General features: G+C 36.1%; 1 protein-coding gene across 17 annotated transcripts in view; it reads left to right on the plus strand.

Annotated features, from left to right (window-relative positions):
• The window catches only part of PHF20L1 (PHD finger protein 20 like 1), a gene marked incomplete at its 3' end in the record, with an annotated part of 71,601 nt that overhangs the window by 41,672 nt on the left and 6,067 nt on the right, over positions 1-23,862 (plus strand). For all 17 annotated transcript variants that reach the window (XM_081265996.1, XM_081265992.1, XM_081266003.1 and 14 more), the window contains 7 exons: positions 2,087-2,143; positions 3,336-3,443; positions 12,684-12,848; positions 16,831-17,012; positions 18,066-18,165; positions 19,458-19,653; positions 22,744-23,107. In XM_081265996.1, coding sequence (XP_081122122.1) covers positions 2,087-2,143; positions 3,336-3,443; positions 12,684-12,848; positions 16,831-17,012; positions 18,066-18,165; positions 19,458-19,653; positions 22,744-23,107 — 1,172 coding nt within the window. The remainder of the gene's footprint in view (positions 1-2,086; positions 2,144-3,335; positions 3,444-12,683; positions 12,849-16,830; positions 17,013-18,065; positions 18,166-19,457; positions 19,654-22,743; positions 23,108-23,862) is intronic.

Here is a 23,862-nt window from a genome sequence, read left to right on the forward strand (position 1 = left end):
ATAACATATATTAATGTTCTAGTACTCAGGTTTTCAAATTCTGGTGTATTGAAATAAAAGCATTTTAGTGAATTTCTTACAAAACTAGGTATATATTTTGTTGAATTCTAGAATAGGTCTGTTTTGTTTATTTGTGTGTATCAAAATTCTAGTCAGTATTTTATTTCTGAATATTTATTTTAATATCCTTACTTGTGTAAAATGTCAACAACCCTTGACCAGTTCTCCAATTTCACTTTGAAATTTTTCTACTTAACAATATCTAAAAGGTTTGGTAGCTACTGGAACATGTGAAAAGCAACTCTGGAACTAGCTCTTCTGAAAGCATTCTGAGATTGACTGCATCAGTTCTCCTGTACTGTTCTTTGTTCTGAAGTAATGTTCCATAGCCACTGCATTTGTCTTTCATGTGCTGGTGGGGTAAAGTGGAGCATATTATGGTCAGTGAAGTGGCCCAATAAGACAGTTCATTTGGTCTCATACCCCACTCCACCCCAGGACATCTCAAATTGCTCCATCTCTTGGCCTGGATATCCAGCGCTCCAGAGAAGGAAAAGCCTAAGAGCCAGTAGTCATTGTCAAGTACTGCTTCTGAATGTATCTGTGCCCACTGAGAACTTAGAAACCACATGTCTTATTTTTTGAATCATAAATGCTTTCCCATTTTCAAAAAAATATTGCCTAATGAGGTTTCCAAGATGCCAGGATTAGTAAAAAGAAAGTGATTGATTTGTTCAAAAGTCTTGATAATCAGGAAATGTAATTGTATTTCTCTCTGCTCTGATGTCCCTTTTATTTTCTGTGTTGTAAAAAATGAGATTACCACTATTCTTATTAATTTGAAACTTTATTAAAGCCTTATTGGTATATATATAATTTGAGTGATATTTTTATATTTTGTGTTTAAATTATGTAAAGTATTTAAAATAAGATGAATGAAATGCTATTTTGATACCATTATAGATTATTTTTTATTTTTTTAAAAAAAAAAGAATAAATGGAGATGATATTATTGTATAACTTAATAAACCAAAATAATACTGTAAATGCACCATAGTGTATTGCTTAGATTAACCCTAACCACAAATAAGTGTCAGTATTAGGAATGACTGAATATGAGTTGAGAAGCTTGATTGAAGGTATCTGTTTTAGTTAGCTACCCTGTTATGGAGGTACAATTTTGGTTTAAAAATGTATTTTGGACTGTTAGATAATATTACCTAAGTGACATTAAGATTGACTACTTTTATGTGTGAACATTCCCTTGTGTTTACCTTTATATGTGGACCAAAAATAATTTGCTGAATAGTTCTGTTTTGGCTATTATTATCTAACAAATCATGATGAAATTCAGAGGAATAAGTTTGTTTAAGGCAAGAAGAGGTTAAATATTTGCTTAAAAATTTTACATAGTTTGTTGAAAAATGGTGTATTTTAACGTGAAGTTTAATATTTCATTTGGATAGCCTGAGTAGCATTCATGTCAGAACTACAGAAGCAGAAATGGTACGTGGATCCACTGCTCAAATATATTTTGGCACCTTCAAGATTGCCAAAGGCTGTGGTGCTATAGCAGACTTTTACTGGTGGCTTCAGACAGTTATCTTCATTGATGCTTATGGTTAATAGTAATTCTATTTCTTGAAATGCTGTTGTCTCAAAGTATTACCCTACTACAAAAGAGAACGTGAGAAAGAGTACTTATTTACTAGGCACTGGTCTGAGCATTTCACATATTTCGATTCACATAATCCTGATAAAAACACAGGTAGATCTTTATGTTTGACAAATAAGAATACTGAATTACAGAGACATTAAATGACATACTCAAGGCCTTATCTCTTAGAATATGGTAGAACCAGCATTGACACTGGGTAGTCTCAGGGAGCAAAAAATGACCCTTAACTTACTGGTTTTTGAAAGCAAGAAATTCCACTTTATTTCTTATTCTGGCAGTAAAATAACGTGGATCTTTAGAAACAAAGAGAATCTTATGTAGAGTTTTGTGAGCAATTATAATTGAAATCATTGCCCCATATTTCTAATCTTTCTAATTAAATTTACATCTTTTCTCCCTAATCTACAGGGATATTGAAAACAGAAAAAAAAGTGAAGTTGGAAGAAAAAAGCTCAACTGCATTTGGTATGAACAGAAAGTAATATTTAAGCAAAAGACTAGAAAGCTTGATAGAGGGAGGACGGAATCTTTCTCTTCCTTTTCCCTGTTAAAGCTGTATTATGTATACATGATCCTCCACTTTATTGCTTATCAGTGTTAGTTGGCTCCAGATATACCCTTTCTTTAGTACAGATTTTGTAATTTTATGTGTATTTATTGTTAGGAGAGTCAGACTTCTCTGAGAAGTTGCTTTGTTTCTAAACATCTCCAGTTCAAATTATGGCTGTTTCAAAATAAGCCTTCACTTAATATTGTTGAGACTTAGAGGGTAGATTATACATTAGTCATTTCTTTTCAGGGTTTCTTCTTCAACATGTCTGATGAAAAGGTTGCTGAGTTTTCTACTGTCTTTTCTGTCTTCTGTGCTGTAATTATTAAAAAAGCATGCAGTAAAAAAAAAAGCATGCAGTAATGGATTATAGTCTTACATTGTTCTTTAGCTTAAGTAATTGGAAGTTGGGCCACTGAAAGTTGGTCAAATGTGGTTGATAGATTGTGGGCTAAACCACTCTTAGTTGAACCATAGCTGCTAGAATATATGTGCTGATTTAATTTGAAATAAAATGTTCTAGGGTATCCATTTATGTAAGGTCCACAAATTGGGGGAAAGAATGCTTTAAAACTTTAAGGAAAAATAGTATAATGAAGTGTTTTTTTTTCCTTTTTGTTTTTAGTCTTTATTCTTATAGACAGAGAAAGTGTTGGAAGATTAGGGCTATTTATAGATTAATTTATAAAAAAAAATCTAAAGAACAGTCTATCTTTTTAAAAAAATCTTCTAATATTTTCTCAGAAAATGATGTATGGAAATGCTGATCCTCCTCTGTGAGGACTTTATTAAAAAATGGAGTTTAACTTCTTGCCACATGAGAATTGAATATATTACTCGTTTAAAGGTTTTAACCACTGTCTGTATTAACTTCAAGGTGTCAGGAATTGGGATTTCTCAGCACTGCTAATGAAGATCCCCTCTTATAGTCCAATAAACTAAGCAGGAGTTCCAGACTCATGACATGAGCAGTTTAATTGAATCCATCCACTCTGGGCAGGTGACTGGAATAGCTACTGAAGCTATAAATGCTGCTGTTAAGTTAAACCACAGAGGGACCACTCAGGATTACAAGTGATTACTGAAGTATTTGTTTTTATTGTTTAGGTAAGAGAAAAGAAAAGGATAAAGAAAGAAAGGAGAAGAGAGACAAAGATCACTACAAACCAAAACAGAAGAAGAAGAAGAAGAAGAAAAAGAAATCTAAGCAGCATGGTAAGTATGTTGATTGTTATTGTTGTTTCTTAATATTCTGAGATTCTTTTAATTCTCCCGTTTTATCAAAATTGAGATGTAACAAAAGATCCCTGTGTTTTGACAACTGAGATATTCTTGCAACTTCCCATTTTCTTGTAATTTCAAAAACATACACCTCTGTTTTACCAGGGTCTGTAAATTAATTACTGTAATGGTTAGGCTTTCATTTTCAGCATTACGGTACACTAGATACTCTGACTAAGCACTTTCCAAATACCAAAGGAATCATTTTCCTTTATAGAGTCACTTAACTTTCCAGAATGAGGGAGAAATACAGATTAAAAAAAAAAAAAAACCAAAAACTTAAGATGAAATTCGCTACGAGCACTCCATCTCTAAAGGAAATCCTGAAGGATATACTTAAAGGGAGAAGGAAAATGATGACAAGAGGAAGACTGAGATGCCAGGAGACATGATGAGCTTGGCTAAATCTGAACATTGTCTGTGTAATCATAGTTTGATTTATTGGGAAAACAAAATGAAATTATAAAGAACAAAAATACGTAATAATGGCTCATAGGTTGGGAGGCACATCCTTGTATTTCATTGTCTTTAAGCTCCTTTTGTTGATTGGAGGAGCACCAGACTTGTGGCTTATAGGTTCAATACATTAAATGTACATTTTAAAATTTCTCATGTAAGTATTAAAGAATAGAAGCTCAGGGTATAATTTCTATAGTAAAAGGAAGAAAAAATGTAATTAGTATACCATCCACATCCAAAGAAGACAGTAAGAGAGAAAAACATAAATTACAAAATAAGATATTATAAATAAATCCAAATATATCACTATTTATAATCATATCAGAAAGATTATTATAGTAGATTTTAAAATTCAGTCCTCTTTTATTTACAAAAGATGTATGTAAATATAAGGATGGAGAAAATTGAGAAATGTTGGGGGAAAAGTATGGAAAAAATTTGGTAAGTAAATAATGACTAAAAATAGAAATTAGAGTAGATGTATTATTAACAGGTAGTCATTAAGGCAAAAATTATTCCTAGACATTAGAGGTTAACACGACATGATAAAGATTCAGTTCTCTTTATATTTTATTATATAAAATACCTACATTTTATCATTGAATAATTTCATCATATTGGTATTAGATAAATTAACAAAAGTGAAAAATGTTCTATAAGATAAAAGAGGTGGTACCTTACCCATGTTGTGAGTGACAGGTCCATGCAGACACTGCAGGTTCTGAATGTGTGATTTTCTCAGACACACATGGTTCTTAAAACTGACCACATGAGACAGGTTTAAGCAAACCTTAGCAAATGGTAGAAATTGGTATAATATAGACCTGTAGTTTCTGATCACAGTATTATCACAGAACCAGTATCAAAAAGATAAGAGCCCTGAATATTTAGAAATTAGGCAACTAGTTCTAAATAATTCATGGATCAAACAAAAAGTCCAAAGGGAAGATAAAAAAAATGTGAACCTGAAAGATGATGGGAATATTGTATGTTAAAACTTTGTGAGTATAGTACAAGGACACACAAAATGTATTGTCATACAGGTGTATAGGAAAGGAAAAACAGCAGCGAGGCTTGCTACTTAAGAAGTTAAAAGATCAAGAATAAATCCAAAAAACTAGAGTCTAGTTTAAGCACATGAACAAAATTTATTGAACTAAAAAATGCTAAAAAGAATTTAAAAATGCCAAATTTAATTATTTAAAAAGCTAAAATAATCAACAAGCCTCAGAAAAAAAGATGAACCATACAAATAAACATTAGGAATGAAGAGAACATAATTACAAATGCTCCAGACTTTAAGATGATGCTATAAACAACTTTATACCAAGAACTTTAAAGGTTAGAGGAAGGTTTGGAGAACTGCCAGAAATCAAACTCAGAAAGAAGGTATAAACCTTAGTAGTCTCCAAATTTTAAAAGAAGTTTAATCAGTATTTTAAGATCTTAAAGAAAAAAAAGACAGGACCAGAATGTTTTGTTGCTAAGTTTTATCAAAACTAAAACAAGAGAAAACTCCAAAAATGTGTATAAATTATTTCAAAATTTAGAAAAAGAATAATCCCATAGTGGGTACATAGGGCCCCTATCATAAATATATATCCACATCCTGATACTTATTACCTGTGAATGTGTATGTATTTAGGAATAGGATCTTTGCTGAAGTGATGAACTTAAATTATGTCAGAATAAGACATCAGGATTTAATGTTGGATCCTTAAATATGGGGCTTTAAGACCCCCAGAGATGAAGAACAAGTGAAGGTGGAGGCAGAGTTTGGAGTAATTCAGCCCTAGGCCAAGCTGGTACTGCCAGAAGGAAGGATTGTGCCCTGGAGCCTTCAGAGGAGTGCAGTTCTATCAACCAAGACCTGATTTTGACTTCTGAACTTAAAAACTTTGAGAGAATGAATTTCTGGTGTTTTTTTCTTTTTTCTTTTTTTTTTTTTTTTTTGTTGTTGTTTTTTAATATACTTGGAATTGAATTATACAGGGTTTCACTGAGTTGCTTAGGGCTTCACTAAATTGCTGCTGCTGGCTTTGAACTTATGATCCTCCTGGCTCAGCCTCCTAAGCTGCTGGGATAACAGGTATATACTACCATGCCTGTCAAATTTCTGTCTTTTTAAGCCACCAAATTTGTGGTTCTCTCTTGTGGCACAGAGAACCACTTCATGAAATTCACCACATTAAGAGGTAAAGGAGAACAAACGTTACTGTCTATAAATTTCAACACCTATATGCACTTTGGTTTTTATTAATACTGTGAATAGCTGAGTATAAAATCTTATTTAGAAACATTATAGGCCTAAGTAAAAGTAAGAAAATCCGTATTCATGGTTTGGAAAATTCAATATTGGAAAGATGTCAGTCATGTTAAATAGATGTATGTATTCAGTGCTGATTCTAAAACTTAAAATGGAAGAATAAAGACCCAGAAATAATACAGTTACTCTTGAGATAGAAGAAGATTGACTATTCAGCTATAGTTATTAAAGTGCTCTGGTATTTTGGAGGAATATATGTAATGATCAAGGACAAAATAGATAGTCCATATCAAATCCATTATATTTGTACAGATCTTCTGTTGAAGATTTAATGGGTAAAGGGTAAAGATTACTAAGTGGCAGACCAATTTGTTATTAAGATGGGGTAGAAAAATGAAAATGCATTCTTTTCTTATACCATACACAAAAATAATTTCAGGCATATGTGGAGAGAAAATTGTAAAGCTTTGAAGGACAGTATACGAAAACATTTTTATGATCTTTATTTAGGCAGGGTAGAATTTCTAAACAAAAAATGCTAGTCCTGATGGGAAAAGTTGAAAATACAGCTAGACTGAAATTAAGAAGTTTTGTTTATCAAAAAATAGAGTGAAAAGACAACCTGCAAAACACAAGAAATGTAACACGTATACCTGACAAAAAAGATTAGTATTTTGAATATATTTCTACTCTTCTGAATCAAAAATGGAAGTGACACAGAATGAAAAAGGGCAAAAGACTCTAGCAGGTTCTTCACAGAGACAGAAACCTCAGGTGGATCATAGTAAGATGTTCAGGGTAGTGAGAGGCTGGCTAAATGCAGTTTGTAGAACATAGTGAAGTATATTTCATTACCTGCCATGTTGCAAAAATTACAAGGTAAATACTTCAGATGTTGTTGAGGAATGGAAACAAGTATACAATTACAGTGTAAAATAGGGTGAGTGCCATGTGCCCTGAAAGTTCCTGAGGAAACTCACATGGTGCTGTGGAGCATGCGCAGCCAGCTCTCCCGTAAGACTCTGTGTCCCTTCAGCAGGGTCACTCCATGGGCTGAAAAGCCTAATTACATCTACAGGACTCTCCGGGGCAGGATGTTAAGCTGAAAATCCAGTCCCTTAAGAGAACATGATTCAATTCAGGTCAGGATTAAAATGTTATCATACTAAACAGTATTGTTTTAGTGATTGATTATGTGGGAGAGCAAGAGAATGATGAACAATAATTCAGAAAATTACTACCTCTGAGGTGGGAAAGGGATGTTTTATCAGTTCATATTGGAAAGTGACACAAAGAAGGCTTTAAAAATGGTGAGTTTTTCCTTCAACTGTAGGATTGGTGCCTGAGTATTTTGTCGTATTGATTGTCTTTATGTCATGCTCATTTTTTTCATATTCATTAAACATTTAATAAAATGAGTTTTAAAAGATGTAAATGTATAAAGGTTGCCAGGCATTGCTGTAGTGGGTAATCATGATTGGGAAATTCTTCAGATCTCAACTTTCTGTGTAGTCCAAAAATAACATCTAATTTTCCCACAGAATGTGAGGTTCCTATATTCTCTAAAGCTGCCAGAGTAAATATGAAGATAGAGGATCACAGTGAGATTGACAAGATTGAAACCACTTTTCAGGGAGAGAGTCTTAAACATTTCCATGCCCTCCTGTGCCTCCCTTGCTTCTCAAGTCTTTCCTCCTACTCTTCTACCCCTCCCCAGCCCATTCCTGGCCCCTCCACGTATTACCTAAGAGCCCTGTAAACAAAAAACCATTAACCATAAACTCTGATTACCAAATACCCTCCTATGAGTGGTGCATCATAAGCTTCAGACTGCAGATAAAACTGCCTGATGAACTCTCTACTAATCCATCTCTGGGGGATGAGCCCAGCCAGGTGCTCCAGTGGAAACCCTGAATCCTCCCACTAGGAGCAGCTAGTTGTTTAAGCCATATGATGCTGCATCAGTGAACTGAGGCCTGCTCCAGGCTGCAGTGCCAGTCACAGAATCTTACATGCTGTAACATGGGAAGTTTGGGGGAAAGATAACAGTGGAGAGCTGATTAAAAAAAAAAAAAAAAAAAACAAACACCAAAAAAACCAGAATAAGAAAGGGGCCACACTTGGTGGCAAAGGGTGGGGTAGAGAGGGCTTGTGAGAAGGCTACAAGTGGTAACTTGAAAGAAACAAGAGTGATTAGAATCACAGAGAAAAAACTGCAAAGAAAACTTGCATCTTAGAATAGTGATCAGCCCTTAAATTTAGTAACCTTTACAACAACCCTTTTAAAATATAGCACTTTAAATTACATATAGATATTTGTATATCTGTATCTGTATATTTAATGAAACAAGAAGAACCTTGTATTTTGTTTATGTTTTAAAATTAGGCCTGTAAATGAACATTCTTGCTTTGTCCAAGGCATCCTGGTAAATGCTGATGATGCACAGAAGCATTACTATTTGTAAACACAGGTGTTGAGTCTGGTAATCACCAGCATCTTTGTAATTAATTATTCCATTTCAGGAAAATTTATTCTGGGCTGTTTACATTCATTTGGAAGTGATACTTTCCCCCAGATGATTAGAAGAGTAATATTTAAGTGGGAAGTATGGGGTTTTCAGTAATTTTAAAAATGTAAAGTCATCTTAATGTTTAAGAATTCGCAGTATTACCATCTGAGGTTCCTACTAGAAAATGTTTCTTGGTGTACAAGTAGCACCATAAGGGATTTTTAAACACCTTTTATTCACAACTCATAATATTTTTTTAAAGAGAGAGAATTTTAATATTTATTTTTTAGTTTTCAGCAGACACAACATCTTTGTTTGTATGTGGTGCTGAGGATCAAACCTGGGCCGCACGCATGCCAGGCGAGCGCGCTACCACTTGAGCCACATCCCCAGCCCAACAACTCATAATATTTTGTATATCGTGCTTGTATTCATTATGTACCAAACACTAAGCATTCTATACATATTAATTCATTTAATCCTCATGCTAACTGTACAGTAGTGCTTGACAGCTGCATTTTACAGTTAACTATAGCAGAGAGAAAGAGAGTCTTCTAATTTGGCATAGGTAACAAACAGTGACAAGCAAATTTACACCTGATGGTGTGGTTCAAATTTTAATTTGTACCACTGAGCTATATTAATTTTACCTCCTAAACTTTCAGGATTGTTTATCAGACTGTATTCTTCCTTCAACAAGTTTTTACCTATATTTCTTGGGCATACTAAGTTTTTATTCTTGTATATTATTCATTTAAATGAGATTGCAGAGGCAGCAGTTTGGCTAAGTAGTTCTTCACAGCTATTCCATATACTACTATTGGGTTAGGACATTGTGATGACCAGAACTAGTTTACAAGCTATAACATTAACATCAGGTTCAGTCTGTGTGGATGAGGAATTGCCATATTGGGGTTTATTAGTGATATCTTTACCAGTTTTTATTTTTGTTACTTTGCTCACTATCTTTTTCTTGTCCCTGTTAACATGAAACCGAAAGTATAAAGAGGTTAAAAAGAGCTAGAGCTAGAAATGCAGAGATTCAAAACACTGTATGGTAAAACCAGAGGTTCCCTGACAAGAGCTAGTGAGCACACAGATTGGTGTTTGGTACAAGTGATAAGTATGTGCAGGTATCTCCCTGGTGATGAGGGTGGCACAAAATAAATCCATTTAAAATTCATAAAAGCTGAGGTGATGGAGAAAAGGGGGTCAGTGTGGGAGATTACTCTGCTATAAGCCTTGAAACAGCAGAAGACTCTTGATTCATAGTAGCCAGAGAGTTTAGGAGTAGGATGCAGGTAGTATGCCAAAGGCCAAAATAATTCATTTATTTGAGAATATAATGGTAGGGTGATTTAATATCAGCCATGTTTTACTTTTAGCACCAGACTGTGATTCCTGTCATTATTTTTACAGACTCCTCTGTTTGCTTCCCTGAGAGGGTAGCATAGAATGTAGTATTTAGAGGGCAGCTTTGGAAAGGTTTCAAATCTTTCTCTCTCACAATTTCCTCATTTCTAAAATGGTAGTGATCATTTTGACTGTGAATATGTATTATCAATATTAGATAGGATAATCATTGAAACATACGTGACACAGTACCTGGCATTTAATAGATGCCCTTCCCCTACCTGTGCCTGGGTACCTTAGTGTTGGTCAGGCTGCAGTGTTACTGTAAGCCTCAAAGAGGCAGAAGAGCACAGTGGCTGTTGTCTGATGGCATCAGCAGCATCCCAGTGTTTCTGTTCCCCACTGCTGGGCCTGAGGCCCAGAATCTGGGCCTTTGTAGGCTTTCCAAGTAGTGCATGCTTGCTTTAAATGTGTAAATCTACCCATAGCGCTTCTTGGTTAAGAGTAAGGCTCCTGGAGTTAGTCCATCTGGATTTGAATGTTTTCTTTACCGTTGATAGCTGAGTGTTCATGGACAATTCACTTAACTTGTTCTGCCTGTTTTTGATTTGTGAAATAGTACTAGCAGCTGACCTTCTCTTATTAGATGGTTGTGAGGATTAAGAGTTAGTATATAGAATGTGCTTAAATTTGTTTTCAGCACAGAGTGGCTATGCTCTGGTGTTGTTATGATTACCTGGTAAGTTTCCCAAGGCTACTGTCACAGATGACTGTAATGCATGTTTGTTTCCTTCAGAGTCGGAGGTCAGATGTCCAAAATAGGTTTTACTGGGCTAAAATCAGTAGCAGCAATACTGCATTTCTTTGTGGAGTTCAAGGAGCAGTCTCTGTCTTTGTCTTTTCTAGTGCTGCATTTCTTGGTTCCAGTCCCCTCTCACCCTCAAGTCCAGCATTGGCTAGTGAAGTCTCATCACTTTATTATAACACTGGCTCTTTTGTCTTCCTCTCTTACTTTTAAAGACCTGTGGGATTCCTTTGGGTAATCCAGCTGGGTAGTTTAATTTCATCTACAGCCTTAAATTCCCCCTTGCTATGTTCTTTGAAATATTTCCAGGACCCAGAGACTAGGACAGAGGCGTGTGTAGGAACTGTTTTTCTGCCTACTTCACTGCCAGCTTCCAATAAATGCTCAGTTCTGACCCGTGTTATTACTACTCTTCTGTCGTAAACTTGCTTTTCCACTTTCTTTTTCTACCTTTTCTCAACTCCATCCACTCTTCTCTCCTTTTATTTATTTTCTAACCTATCTCAATGACATCATTTGCTTCACGCTCAGTTGAGGAGACAGACACACCAGGTGGAAACTTACTCTTCTTCCATCACATGTACACACCTCCCTGCATGTGTGCATCCTCTCCTTTGCCTGTATTAGTATGGAAGGAATGTTTGTCTCTCTTCTGAGAGTCCCATTTCTTAGCACCATCACCCATGCCCCTGCATCTTTAGATTCATGTAGATGATGTGTGTATAGGTTCTCCCATCTTAAAAAGACATGCTCTGAATTCACATTCCTCTGGTTTCTCTGTCTCCTGATTATTCTCTAGCCCCATCTTGGACTTGCTTTCATCACTATTTACTGAAACAGAAACCTGGAAGTCCCTCTTGATGATACCATCTCTGCTATCTGCCTCCTATCTATAATATCACTCATCTTTCTTGATATCCTCACTTTCCTCTCAGCTGCCATCATCTCTGTCCAAGCCACCATCAAGTTTTGCCTGGATTGCTGCTGAGAGCTCTGACTTACTGCCTTCATTCTACCACTGAGCAATCAGAAGTAGTATTGGGCTTGTGTCACATCCTGTCACCCTTATAACCTTCAGTAGCTTTTTATTACCTTAGAATAAAACTATAAACACTTGTAACCTGATGTGGCCACTGTCAGTCCAGCTTCCTTTCTTATCTCCAGCCTCAGTCTCACAGTCAGGTAGATGTGCCGTGTGCTCCTAGGCTTCATAGCCTTCCTCAGTGCCTAGAATCGCACTCATTCCCTCAGACTGCATGGGGCTCTTTCCCCTTGTGTACATCTACAAGATTCATCCCAAGCTGAGAAGAACACAGCTTTGACAGAGCTTTTCCAGGACCAGTTGATTTCTTTCAGAGGCTTTTTGCTTGAAATATTTATTCATCAAATTATCACTATAATACTGTGCTAGACATTAGGAGAACCTCTTAACAAAACTGCAAAAAAAAGAAAAAGAATAATTTAATTTTGTATATTTTACCACACACATAGCTATGATTATAATGGAGCATAACAGAAATAATCATTTTTCGTGTCTGGACCACCTGACAAGAGTTTACTCTGGTGCCAGTTAGAACCTAGGGATCCCTGCTGAGTGTGCTGCATGGGGTGTACTGATTTCCTGATCAGATGCATCATTAGCTAGCTGTTCTCAGATGAGAGGAGGTGGTAGTGTGATTGTTTTACATACCCTGAAACATGACTTCCTCATGATTTTTGTAGTGACCTTTCTTGATTACTTGATACTTTATTAATATGTCTTTGTGTATCTTATGTTGCAGACTATTCAGACTATGAAGACAGTTCCCTAGAATTTTTGGAAAGGTGCTCTTCTCCACTAACTCGATCTTCTGGGAGTTCTCTGGCTCCGCGAAGCATGTTTACGGAGAAAACTACAACCTATCAGTACCCCAGGGCAATTCTGTCCGTTGATCTTAGTGGTGAAAGTATGTGTAACTGTGTAATGGTTAAAAAAGGACTACATTCCTAACTGTGGAATTAAGAATATTGAAAAAGTTATTACATAAACTAATAGGAAAATCGCAATATTAGAAATATGAGCTGTATTTTAATTTGTATAAAGTAAACTGGCTTTTATACTTTGTGGTGAAAAAGAGAATCAAGCAACTAATACCAGTGTCTACTATATATAGTCCTTCTATTGGTGCTTTTACATATATATCCATATTCTTTTCTACTAACTTAGAAAGCAGTGTTGTTATCCACATTTTATAAATAAAACAAACAAAGGCTTATGGTAATTTTATGGTTGATCAGTGTTAGAATTAAAACTTGAACTGAGGTCTTCATTAGCTCCAGAGATAATGTTTTTTCTCCAGATATTTAGCATAATTTTTAAAATGTACTTTAGATCTGTAACCAAAGATTTGGGACTGTGCTCAGGTCAGGGATTTGTGCACAGTCAGAAATTAGGCCCCATCAGGGTGAAAAGAGCACTAGATTTGGAATTTTCAGATCCTCCTCCAAGTCTGCTCCTGATAGTGGAAGGTGATACTGACTCCTACAACTCCTTCTAATCCTAAAGCAGTAGGAGGAGAGACTTTCCCACCTCTAGACACTGAGGGCAGTGGCTTCACAGTAGAGCTGTGGCACAGTAGGGACCAAAATCTGGATGAGAGGTAAATACCAGAGGCTTCATTTTTGATATAGCCCAGGGATCCTTGTGGGTGAGCTTGCTTCCTTAACCCTTCTCCGTGCCCTAGATGGTAGATACTAGTTTGGTTTTCTTTTGCACCATTACTGCTGGCTCTCTTCCAGGCCTAACTCCTTCCTGGCTCTCTGTGGAGAAGAGCATATTCTTCCCTTTACTATGAAATAAGCACACAGCACTTTTAAGACATTAGGGAAAGGATTAAGAAAAATGATCTCCCTGCCCCTCTGCCTTTTGCCACCAAGCACAAGTTACTTTTTTCGTATTGGATCCAATGGTTCTGAACACCCAGGTGTACATAATAATCATTGCTGTAGTGCTTTTAAAATACTCTGATCCTGGGTCCTACAACAATTAAATGAGATTTCTGGGAGGATCCTGCCAAAATATAGTTTCTGGGCAGGGTTTAGAAATCACATAGGAACACCCATACCATGAGCCATCAAGATTTGAAGATAGTGTCTTGCTAGAGAGTGTTGGAGAATAGGAGTTTATATCAGGCTAGCAATAGTGCCAGACAAGAAAAGGGGTATAAACAGTCAAATGTATGCAAACATGAGTACACATCACAGCCATTTGGAAGACACATTTTCTGAGCCTTTTCTCAGAATTTCTGATTAATGCTGGGCATGGTGGTGCTCACATGTAATCCCAGTAGCTTGGGAGGTTGACCAGCCTCAGCAATGTGGTGAGGCTCTAAACAACTTAATGAAGACTTGTCTCAAAAAATAAAAAGGGCTGGGGATATGGCTCACTAGTAATGTACCCCTGGGTTCAATCCCTGGTACCAAAAAAAGAAAAGGGAAAAAAAAAGAATTTCTGATTAATAACAAGTGCCCAGGTGATGATAATGTTGCCAGTCTGGGAACCATACTTTGAGAATACTATACTTGTGAACCAGCAATAATAGTTCAAGGGGTAGCAGTTCAAAGGAAACTGGTGTCCTTGTGGCCACTCAGTTGGCACCATTGTCCCCACGCCCCCTCCCCCGTGTAAGTGTAAGAGGAACTTTTATTTGCTTTTCTTATACAACTTTCAACTCAGTTTTCAACCCATTTACTTGGCTCCCAGAATTCAACCAAACGTACTTTTAATGCTTAGGAGTTAGTTATTCAAACTGGATTTTCTGGTCAGTTTGTTAAATTTACATGCTGAACCAAAAAGAACTGATGACCATTCAAGTATATGTAAGTTCCACACTAATTCCTTTCAGTGATAGAGTTTTAAACTTTAATTTTTATTGTATTATGATTGTCATTCATTTAATACCATCTATATACTATAGTAGTATTTGAAACTGCTTATCCATTTTGAAACTTGAACTTATATTCAGGAAAACCTAAGAGAAAATACTAGTTTGGGATTTAAGCCCACAGGATTATGGATGAATGAAATTTTTCTCTAGAGTCTTAAAACTGTTCATATTATTCATATTAGAATGATTTTTCCTGTCTCATTTCTTTACTTCTGGATTCTTGAATGCTTTCAGGTATTTCTCTACTATTACCTCATTTCTATTGACTTGATTTTCTCCAGAATGTTCCTGGGACCTCAAATAAAATATTTATATTTCTATAAAATACTAACTTAAATAAATAAAAACTAGAACATTCAAAAATATTGAATCAGGATAAAAATAAGTAAGATTAGAAGCTGATAGAAGAAGCACTACATCACATGAAATCTTTTATTTTTTACTTTTTTCATTGTTAATAATTGAACGCAGGGCTTCATGTGTGCTGAGTATGTGTAATATTTAAAACAAAAATAGGATGAGTTTTTATAGTTGAATCCAGCCAACTTCCATCTAGTCTGATTTAGTCTGAAAAGAACATTTTCTCTCTATATTGATAGCCTCCTTACCTCTTCCACATTCTGGTTGACTACAGTACATATCAGGCCTAGCTTAATTTTCTTATTTTAAGGTCACTCTCACTTTGCTAGGGTATTTTGTTTGAAGCCTTCAAGTTTGAAACTCCTCAGGGTCATAACAGTGAGTAAACCTACATTGAAGATTGGACTGCAGCAGCACTTCTCCTACTGGTCCAGCTCTGTGGTGCTTAATAATTTAACAGAATGTGGCCACCTTCCAGTGAAAAATGCTTTGCTTATTCTTGCTTTCATGGATTTTGACGTTCTAGAAAGGGGAAATGAATGATACACTAGTGAAGGAATAAAGAACACGGTATGACTAGGGAAAGAGTAGGTGTGGTACTGAGGAGTGTCTGTCCAAGAGCCCAGCTGAGTGAGCTCCATTTTGGAAAGGCCCAGCAGCAGGGTTAAGGTCTAACAAGTGCCTTGTGAGGACTTAATTCCCAACTTTTCTCCAGCTAATTATAGTATCATAAAACCTTCAGTGTCAAGTTGACATTACTTTCTCTTATGGTGTTATAAATAGAGTCCCTTATGTTTAGCTTGATTTTTTTTTTTTCTCAATAGCCTGAACAAAATGATAGGTTTTGGCATCTATATTATTACAAACACAACCCTGAAGCCTGCCATTTAAATCAAGTTGTGTGGCATGATCGTTCATATAATCTAGTACCTGGAATATACTTAATAATTATTAAAGAATTCTATTAAAATGAAATTATATTTTTAAAACATTCCTTGGGGAACTCCTGATCCTAACTGAAGAAACCCTGGTGAAATGAAAAAGAACACAGGCCTTAGGATCAAGTAGTCCATCTTAAGTTGGCTTTATCACCACCTGGCTGCACTACTCCTTCAAGTTATGCACTTGTGTTTAAAGTGCTCAAGATAGGGTCTTGTGTGTATCAAGTGCAACAGTAGTGCTACTGATAGTATTAATAGTATTATTATTAGACCATAGGTGGGCAAGCTCTTTCATATCTTCGAAGTTGTTTATCTCTGTAGTACAAATAATAAAACCTGTCCTTTTTACAACCAAAAAAGGGTTAAAGTTCATGAAAACATTGGATCAAAAGGAAAGTATGTGGAATCTATACAAATTTAATATATTAATACCAACCTTAGCCATGTTCTCTGTAAGCATCAATACTAGGGGATACTGTTATTTAGAACAGTGTGTGCATAGGATGGGAAACAGTCAAAATTACCCAATCTCCAAAAGTAATGTTTCTTTGTCCATAGAGAAGTACTTTATTCACATTTATTTGCTCCTTATATAAATACTTAATAGCTTTTATTCACTTCTCAGAGCTCCTTTTTTTCTGAAAAATAATATAAAAATGGAAAAATTGTGCTGAGTAAACTTTTTTTTAAATATCTTCTAGACTTATCAGATGTGGAATTCCTAGATGATTCTTCAACAGAGAGTTTACTTCTGAGTGGGGATGAGTACAATCAAGATTTTGACTCAACCAATTTTGAGGAATCTCAGGATGAAGATGATGCTCTTAATGAAATTGTGCGATGTATTTGTGAAATGGATGAGGAGAATGGCTTCATGATTCAGGTAGGTGGTTCACCTCTCTTTTGTGCAGTAGGAATTTTGCAGAATCCCCCTAGGTGTATCAGAAGGCCTTCCCTTTTTACCAACCATCTCATTGGAGATACAGGTCCCTAAGGTATTGTCATTTTTTAAATGCCAGTAGTGATGACTAGGAAATCTTTTCATCAAATAAAATAGCCAGTTTCCTTATTTTAGAGACTGACCCTTAGCTACAGTATTTCTCAGTTTCAAGCTGAAACTCTTCAAAGCATTGTGGTGGAAAGCCTCGCATTGAATGTTGGACCACAGTAGCCATTTTCTACTGGTCTGAGTCTGTGGTGCTTAATAATTGACAGTATATAGTTACCCTCCAGTGAGTGGAATTGGAAGTGTTAAGTTTTCAGTACTCTCAGCAGAAAGGAAAACTCTTCTGCAAGAGTTAGCAACCTCTCCGTGTAGGAAAGGTATCTGTAAGAAAAAAGAGAAGCATAACCCATATTTTGTGGTGATGTGGAAGATTTGCAGAGGTTAGTTACCAGAATAAAGCAAGTGTAATCTCTTCTTCTTTCCTTTTTCAATGGTATTCTCAAATAAGAGAACTAATTTTGTATTTATACTCTTTTTTTCTCCTACACAAGTAGTACTTTCAGAGGCTACAGGCACTGCTGCAAATTTGCTTTAAAAATATTCTGCACTTTAGTTAGATACTTTTGTGCTAGGGATGTCTCTCAGTGGTAGAGAGCTTGCCTGGCACCTGCAAGGCCTTGGGTTCAATCAATCCCGTCCCCACCACCCTGCAAAAAAAAGAAAAAGTTTTACATGTGTGATTGCGTAAAAGTAAGTGGGAAACAGATGAGGAAAATTCTGACATTTTTATTATTTATATAATTTATCAAAATCTATTTTAATAGGTCCAAAAATAAAATCAGCCTTGATTTCATGACTTCCTTTTGTTATAATGAATGAGGATTGAATTTTTTGTGGCAAGAAAGCAAACCAGCTTCTGAAGAGGTGGCATGATATTGACTTCAAGGGTGCCTTTGCTGTCAGCACTAAGTCTCCTCTGTTCTTTGGCAGTGTGAAGAGTGCCTGTGCTGGCAGCACAGCGTGTGCATGGGGCTCCTGGAGGAGAGCATCCCGGAGCAGTACATCTGCTACATCTGCCGAGACCCACCTGGTAAGGCTGCTTCACTGTGCTCAGTACAAGGTGCCCGATCAGCTGGTCACATTCTAGAGTATGTCCACTGCATATGGCACCACTGCTTCTTGGTCAGATAGACTCTGCTTCCATATAAAAATTTAAGAATATTTTTCCACTGTTTGTTATAGTTTGATTTTTGTATTAACTGCTTAGACATACTATCATGAAAGACTTTTCTTGGAAAACTAGCCTTTGTCTATTCCTATGTATTGTTTTTAGTGAGGCTTATTTACGGTGTTTGAATGGACTGTAGTCTTCATGGGCACTCCTCCTGGAATGTTTTGAAGAAGTTTCTAGTCTCTATACATTTCTGAATATGTATATTCAGCTCATTGTAGAGTAGATGAGATCTCAGGACACTGCCTGTGATCACCTTTTTCTTTGGGGCAACTATAGCACAGACAATTGCATTATACAAAGGAATAGCACTAAATATGGCAGACTGAGGGGACACCTGAGCTTTTTGACTCCTAGTCTATTGTGTGTTCTACTTCATGCCTTTCTCTGTGTCAGGTGGGTCTTCAGGTAGCAAGTTTTCATACTGAATATAGTTTTAGCCCCAGTGGCAAAAAATATGTATTCTCATTAAAAGGCAAATGAATTGTTCCCATGCCTACCAAAAAGAAAAAGTAATGGTAAGAAGCAAGAGAATGATTGAGATCTGTATCAGTGAGACATTTCATACTCATGTGTTCAGTAGCCTTTTTTAGATACCTTCTATTTGTCAAACATTGTGGTCAAATGAATGATTCAGGCTGTGCTCTCAGCTGTCTCGCAGTGGAGGAGGAGGCACAGACACATAAATGTCTAATTGTAACAGGATCTGATTTGTATTAACATTAAGGCTAGAGGACACTATGAAATCATGGACATGGAGCAGGGGTCCCTGTTTGCTCACCTAGAATTCTTTGTTATAAGCCACTTAAAAACAGAGATTATCGAGAGAGAGAAGATTCCCTATAGTTTCTCTCTAGCCCTGTTATACATTTTAGAGGACATATGACTGATACATAAAATTTCAGTGCACTCAGGGTTCCCTTCACAGGTGTCATCTGTTACTGATTACATCCTTAATGAGATTTCTGAGTCCTCTATGGAACACCAGAGATGTGCAGGGGTTCTCCCAGCATCATGCTGTCTTCCTGGGCTTTGAATCCAGTCTTAATTCCACAGCTTGCCTTGCTAATGCATAACATGAGGGTTAGCAGCTGAAGGGAGATCTGGGTCAGTGGAATCCTTTGTGACTTTAATGTCAACTTCATCTGCAGGTCAGAGGTGGAGTGCAAAGTATCGTTATGATAAGGATTGGTTGAATAATGGGAGAATGTGTGGGTTATCATTTTTAAAAGAAAATTATTCTCATCTCAATGCCAAAAAGATAGTTTCCACACATCATCTGCTTGCTGATGTCTATGGTGTAACAGAAGTACTACACGGGTTACAGCTGAAGATCGGAATACTAAAGTAAGTGAGGGGTGGAGAGGGAGGGTCACACTTCAGTGTCCATTTGAACAGAAATCAGAAAAAGAGAAAAATAAGTTAATCATAAATTTAAAAAAATAAACAAGCAAAACAGATGCAGGTGGTCTTTGCATCCAGTAGCAGTTTGGAAGAGAGAATAGATATTTAAATAAAGTCTACTTTTTAAAAATCAGGAAAGATTAATAACCCTTTGGATGACTGCTACTACTGCCTTTTGTCATAGAGGAGGCAAGCGTAGTTCAAGGACCATACAGCATCTAGTTTATCAGTCAGTTTGAATCCAGGCCTACTGTTGCTTGTGCTCGCTGTGTGCACAGAATTAAGGTGTGGACTTCAAACCTTCATTAGTGAACCCTGTGTTTTGTATCCTTCAGGAATGTTCTTGAGGTAAAATAGATTTTATTTTATGAATCTGTAATTACCTTAGAGCTTATTGCACCAGCTAGAGGAACCTGGCAGATCCTAGAATCCACCTCTGCTGTGCACCAATGTATTTTAGTCTTAGACAGTTGTCACTTAAAGAAAAGACTGAACTGCTGTTAAGTGACAGTTTAGAGTGTTCTTCAAGGCCTGTGTTCAGTCCTTCCTAATTTCTGACCAGAATCCGTTAAAAACACAAAATTCATATTTCATATAAAAACAGACTGTTGTTTCACTGGATAGTCACAAGATTTTCTTCAATTAGACTTGCCCTTCTCCCTTCTTCTCTCCTAGTTCCTGGGTCTCCTGCATCCTTCCCTTATGATTTCTGAGCTTCTCATGGTTCGGCCATTCTCTCTCCTCGATGATACTACCTGTTGTATTTCATGTGAACGTTTAGTGTATTGCAGTTCCCTTTGGCTCTAGGCTTGCAGTCTTCAGTCCTTCCTTCATACTGTTGCCAATGTGAGCTTAAAGATAAGAAGGAGCTTGTTTCTTGATAGCATAGTGTCCTTCTTTCTCATAGTAAGGAGTCAGCTGTCCAACGTGTGCTCGGAGTCCCTTGTGTGACATAATGTGTCACCCCATCTTTCTTCTCCCAAGTGTTTTGCCCTAGTGTCCCAGCTACACCAAACCAAAACCCCTGAATGAAGCATTCTTTTGTTTTCTTTCTTTCTTTTTTTTTCTTATTGTAGTACTAGGGATTAAACCCAAAAGCACTTTACCACTACACCTCTCCAGCCCTTATTTTTTGTTTGTTTTTTTGAGATAGGGTCATCACACTAAGTTGCCTAGGCTGGCCTTAAGTTTGCTGTCCTCCTGCCTCACCCTCCCCAGTTGCTGGGGTTACAGAGGGGCACCACGGTGCCCAGATGGAAGCATTCTTTCTTATAGATGTAGGCCTTGTACACCCAGAATAACTTCTTGCCATTAGTCTCCCTAGTAAGTGCCTTTTCATGATTACCTGCCCAATGAGAGCTGATCACTCCTTTCTTAGAAAACTGCAAACTGGTGTCATGGACTTTGATGTGCTTGATTATTTTTATGTCTGAATCCCCTAAATATCTTATCGTTTTATCCCTAGTGCAGAGTGTAAAGGATAAATAGTAACAAGTGAAATTTGTTACAATTGTGTGTCCTGAACCTGAATAAAGATTTCTTTATTTAAAACCATGTAAATGCTGAGTCTTGAAGGAGAAAGTTATGGATTAGGCCTTTTTAAAAATCTAGTTTTCTTCCTTCTTGGTTTCAATGAGAGTTTCACCACATTCAAAATTATGCTAAGGATTTTAGCTGGACCATTTCTGCCTCATATGCCCATAAGCCCTCTTTATGGCAACATTTCTGATATTATTATTATTTATTATTTATTGTAAGTACTTCGTGCCAGAATAAATCACTTTCATGTGATCTTCCATTGAGTTATTATAGTAAGCCTGGGAAATAAATCTCACCTGTAAATGAGAATGGCTTGCAAAGTGATTACATCATTGCCCATGTTCTCAGTGGGCACAGGAGGATTCTGTCCATTGAACTATTGAACTACAAAGCCAGCTTTTTTTCTTCTATGGGATTTTTTACTATTTAACGAATATTAAATTTTCAAGATACAAAAGATGATTTATATTTTTAGAAACAACATATGGAATATTATTAGAAGAAAACTTATTTGACTTTTTGTGTCATTTGGAAGTTACTAATTTGCAATCAATTTTTAACCTTTTAGAAGGGTTATGTATGCCTCCCATATAGCCTTCTTTCTCTTACGTTTCTATGACTGGAGTCCTGTTTTACTTACCACACCATTTTAACTATTATGGAATTAACTGATAGTATCTTGCTCCTTTCTTCAGTAAGGAGGGGTTAAGGGGATGCTGTCATGGATAGTAATGGGGAGTAAATGGGTACAATTGCTTTGGAGGCCAGTTGGACAATACCTAGAATAAAAATATATGCCATTCATCAATTCCATTTCTAGAAATTTATCTGACCAAAATATTCTCATTATGTGCAAATACACATACACAGAAATCCACACCCATCTATTAGTGGGAGAATAGTAAACTTGTAGGAGGTAATCTTCAGTCACTAGAGAAAATAAAAGTAAGGCAAACCTAGAGCAAATAAAAGTAAGGCAGACCTGTGCTCTGATGTGGCAAGATGCCCATAATGTATTATGGAGAAAAAAGGCAAAATCATGAGTCCCCGTTGTGTCAAAAGAAAAAGTGTAGCTTATCTATTTAAAAAATAATGTTATGTATATTGAAAAAATCAGTTATTTATGATTTCTAAGAAGGAGAGATTTTTACTTTGCATACATTTATAGTTGGAATTTTTTGTCATGAACAGTTATCACCTTTTGATTAAAGATTTTAAAATGTGCTCACCTAAGGGTATTCATATCATGCAATGAAAAAACTGCAATAAAAATCAATAGAAAAAGATGCATATATCAACTGATAACTTTAATGCTCAAGAGAATTCAAATTCAAATTTTGGATGAAATTCTGGAGTGAGTAAACTTAAAGAATACTTTTGTCCTGAGCCCTGACATCCTCTTTACCTAGTCCTGAAATTTATTATGGTCTTTTAACTTGTTGCTAGATTTTTTTTTCCCCTGAATTGCTTTTTTTCCTCTAACATTGTTTTAAGGAATAAACATCATCCTGACCTTCATCTTTGGGCTTGTTCTGGGAAGCGAAAAGACCATAATCAGGGAATGGCTGGAGTGGAGAAAAAACCAACAGTCCAAGACACAGTTAATCTAGAAGAAAAGAAATATGTACAGAACCATAAAGAACCACCTCGTCTGCCCCTAAAAGTGGAAGGAACTTACATAACAAGTGAACATAGCTATCAAAAACCACCCAGTTTTGGTCAGGACTGCAAGTCTCTTGCAGACCCTGGGAGCTCAGATGATGATGATGTCAGCAGTTTTGAAGAAGAACAGGAATTCCACACAGGAGATAAACACCATTTACAATACTCAGCAAAAGAGCATGGAATGCCAGAAAAGGTAAAATTGGTTCATTTGTCTGTGTATGGATACGATGCTGGATTAACAAAGGAAAACTTTATAAAACATACTGAGTTCCCAGGTTTTGCCTGTATTTCAAAGTTTATGATTACCCGGTTACTTTATAGAAAAACACTGTTCATTTAAATATTTAATTATGCCTTGATTCAGAATTGTTGTAATTCAATAAAACTGTTAGCCTAACAAAAATTTCAGTTTTATAAACACAATTATATACCTCCCAAAACTAATGAGCCACATTTCCAAATGAAAATGTGTGACAGAACATGAAAGTGCATATGTGTGTAGTAATTTTTGTTTATTTTTGTGTGGGGTAGTTTAAACATGACACTTTGTCTTCTAAAAATTTTAACATTTGTAAATGTCTATCAGTCCCATTTTAATGGCACTGATATATCTGTGACACTGAATATCTATAAGCTTATTTCCTGTTCATTTGTATTATCTTCAAGATGTTGTGCTTTCATTTTTTTATTGATTTTTAAATTAGCAAAGGCACTTTAAAATTTGTTCAAAAGAGATTATTCTATCTTCCTTATCAAATAGTAACTAATTTGGAAGGCTTACACTTCATGAAATTTGTGGTAAATTATTTTGTGAAATTAATACTCCTTTTGTGAAATAAGTTATGTCTAGCAAATCCACATTGAAGTGTTGTGTGTATGGGTTAAATAGTTTCTACTCTGGAGTTTTTAGAAAATTTTTACCTTTCCTCCATTTCATTGATGTAACTG

The sequence above is a fragment of the Spermophilus citellus genome, assembly GCF_964194105.1.
Source record: "Spermophilus citellus genome assembly, chromosome: 14".
Classification (NCBI taxonomy): domain Eukaryota; kingdom Metazoa; phylum Chordata; class Mammalia; order Rodentia; family Sciuridae; genus Spermophilus; species Spermophilus citellus.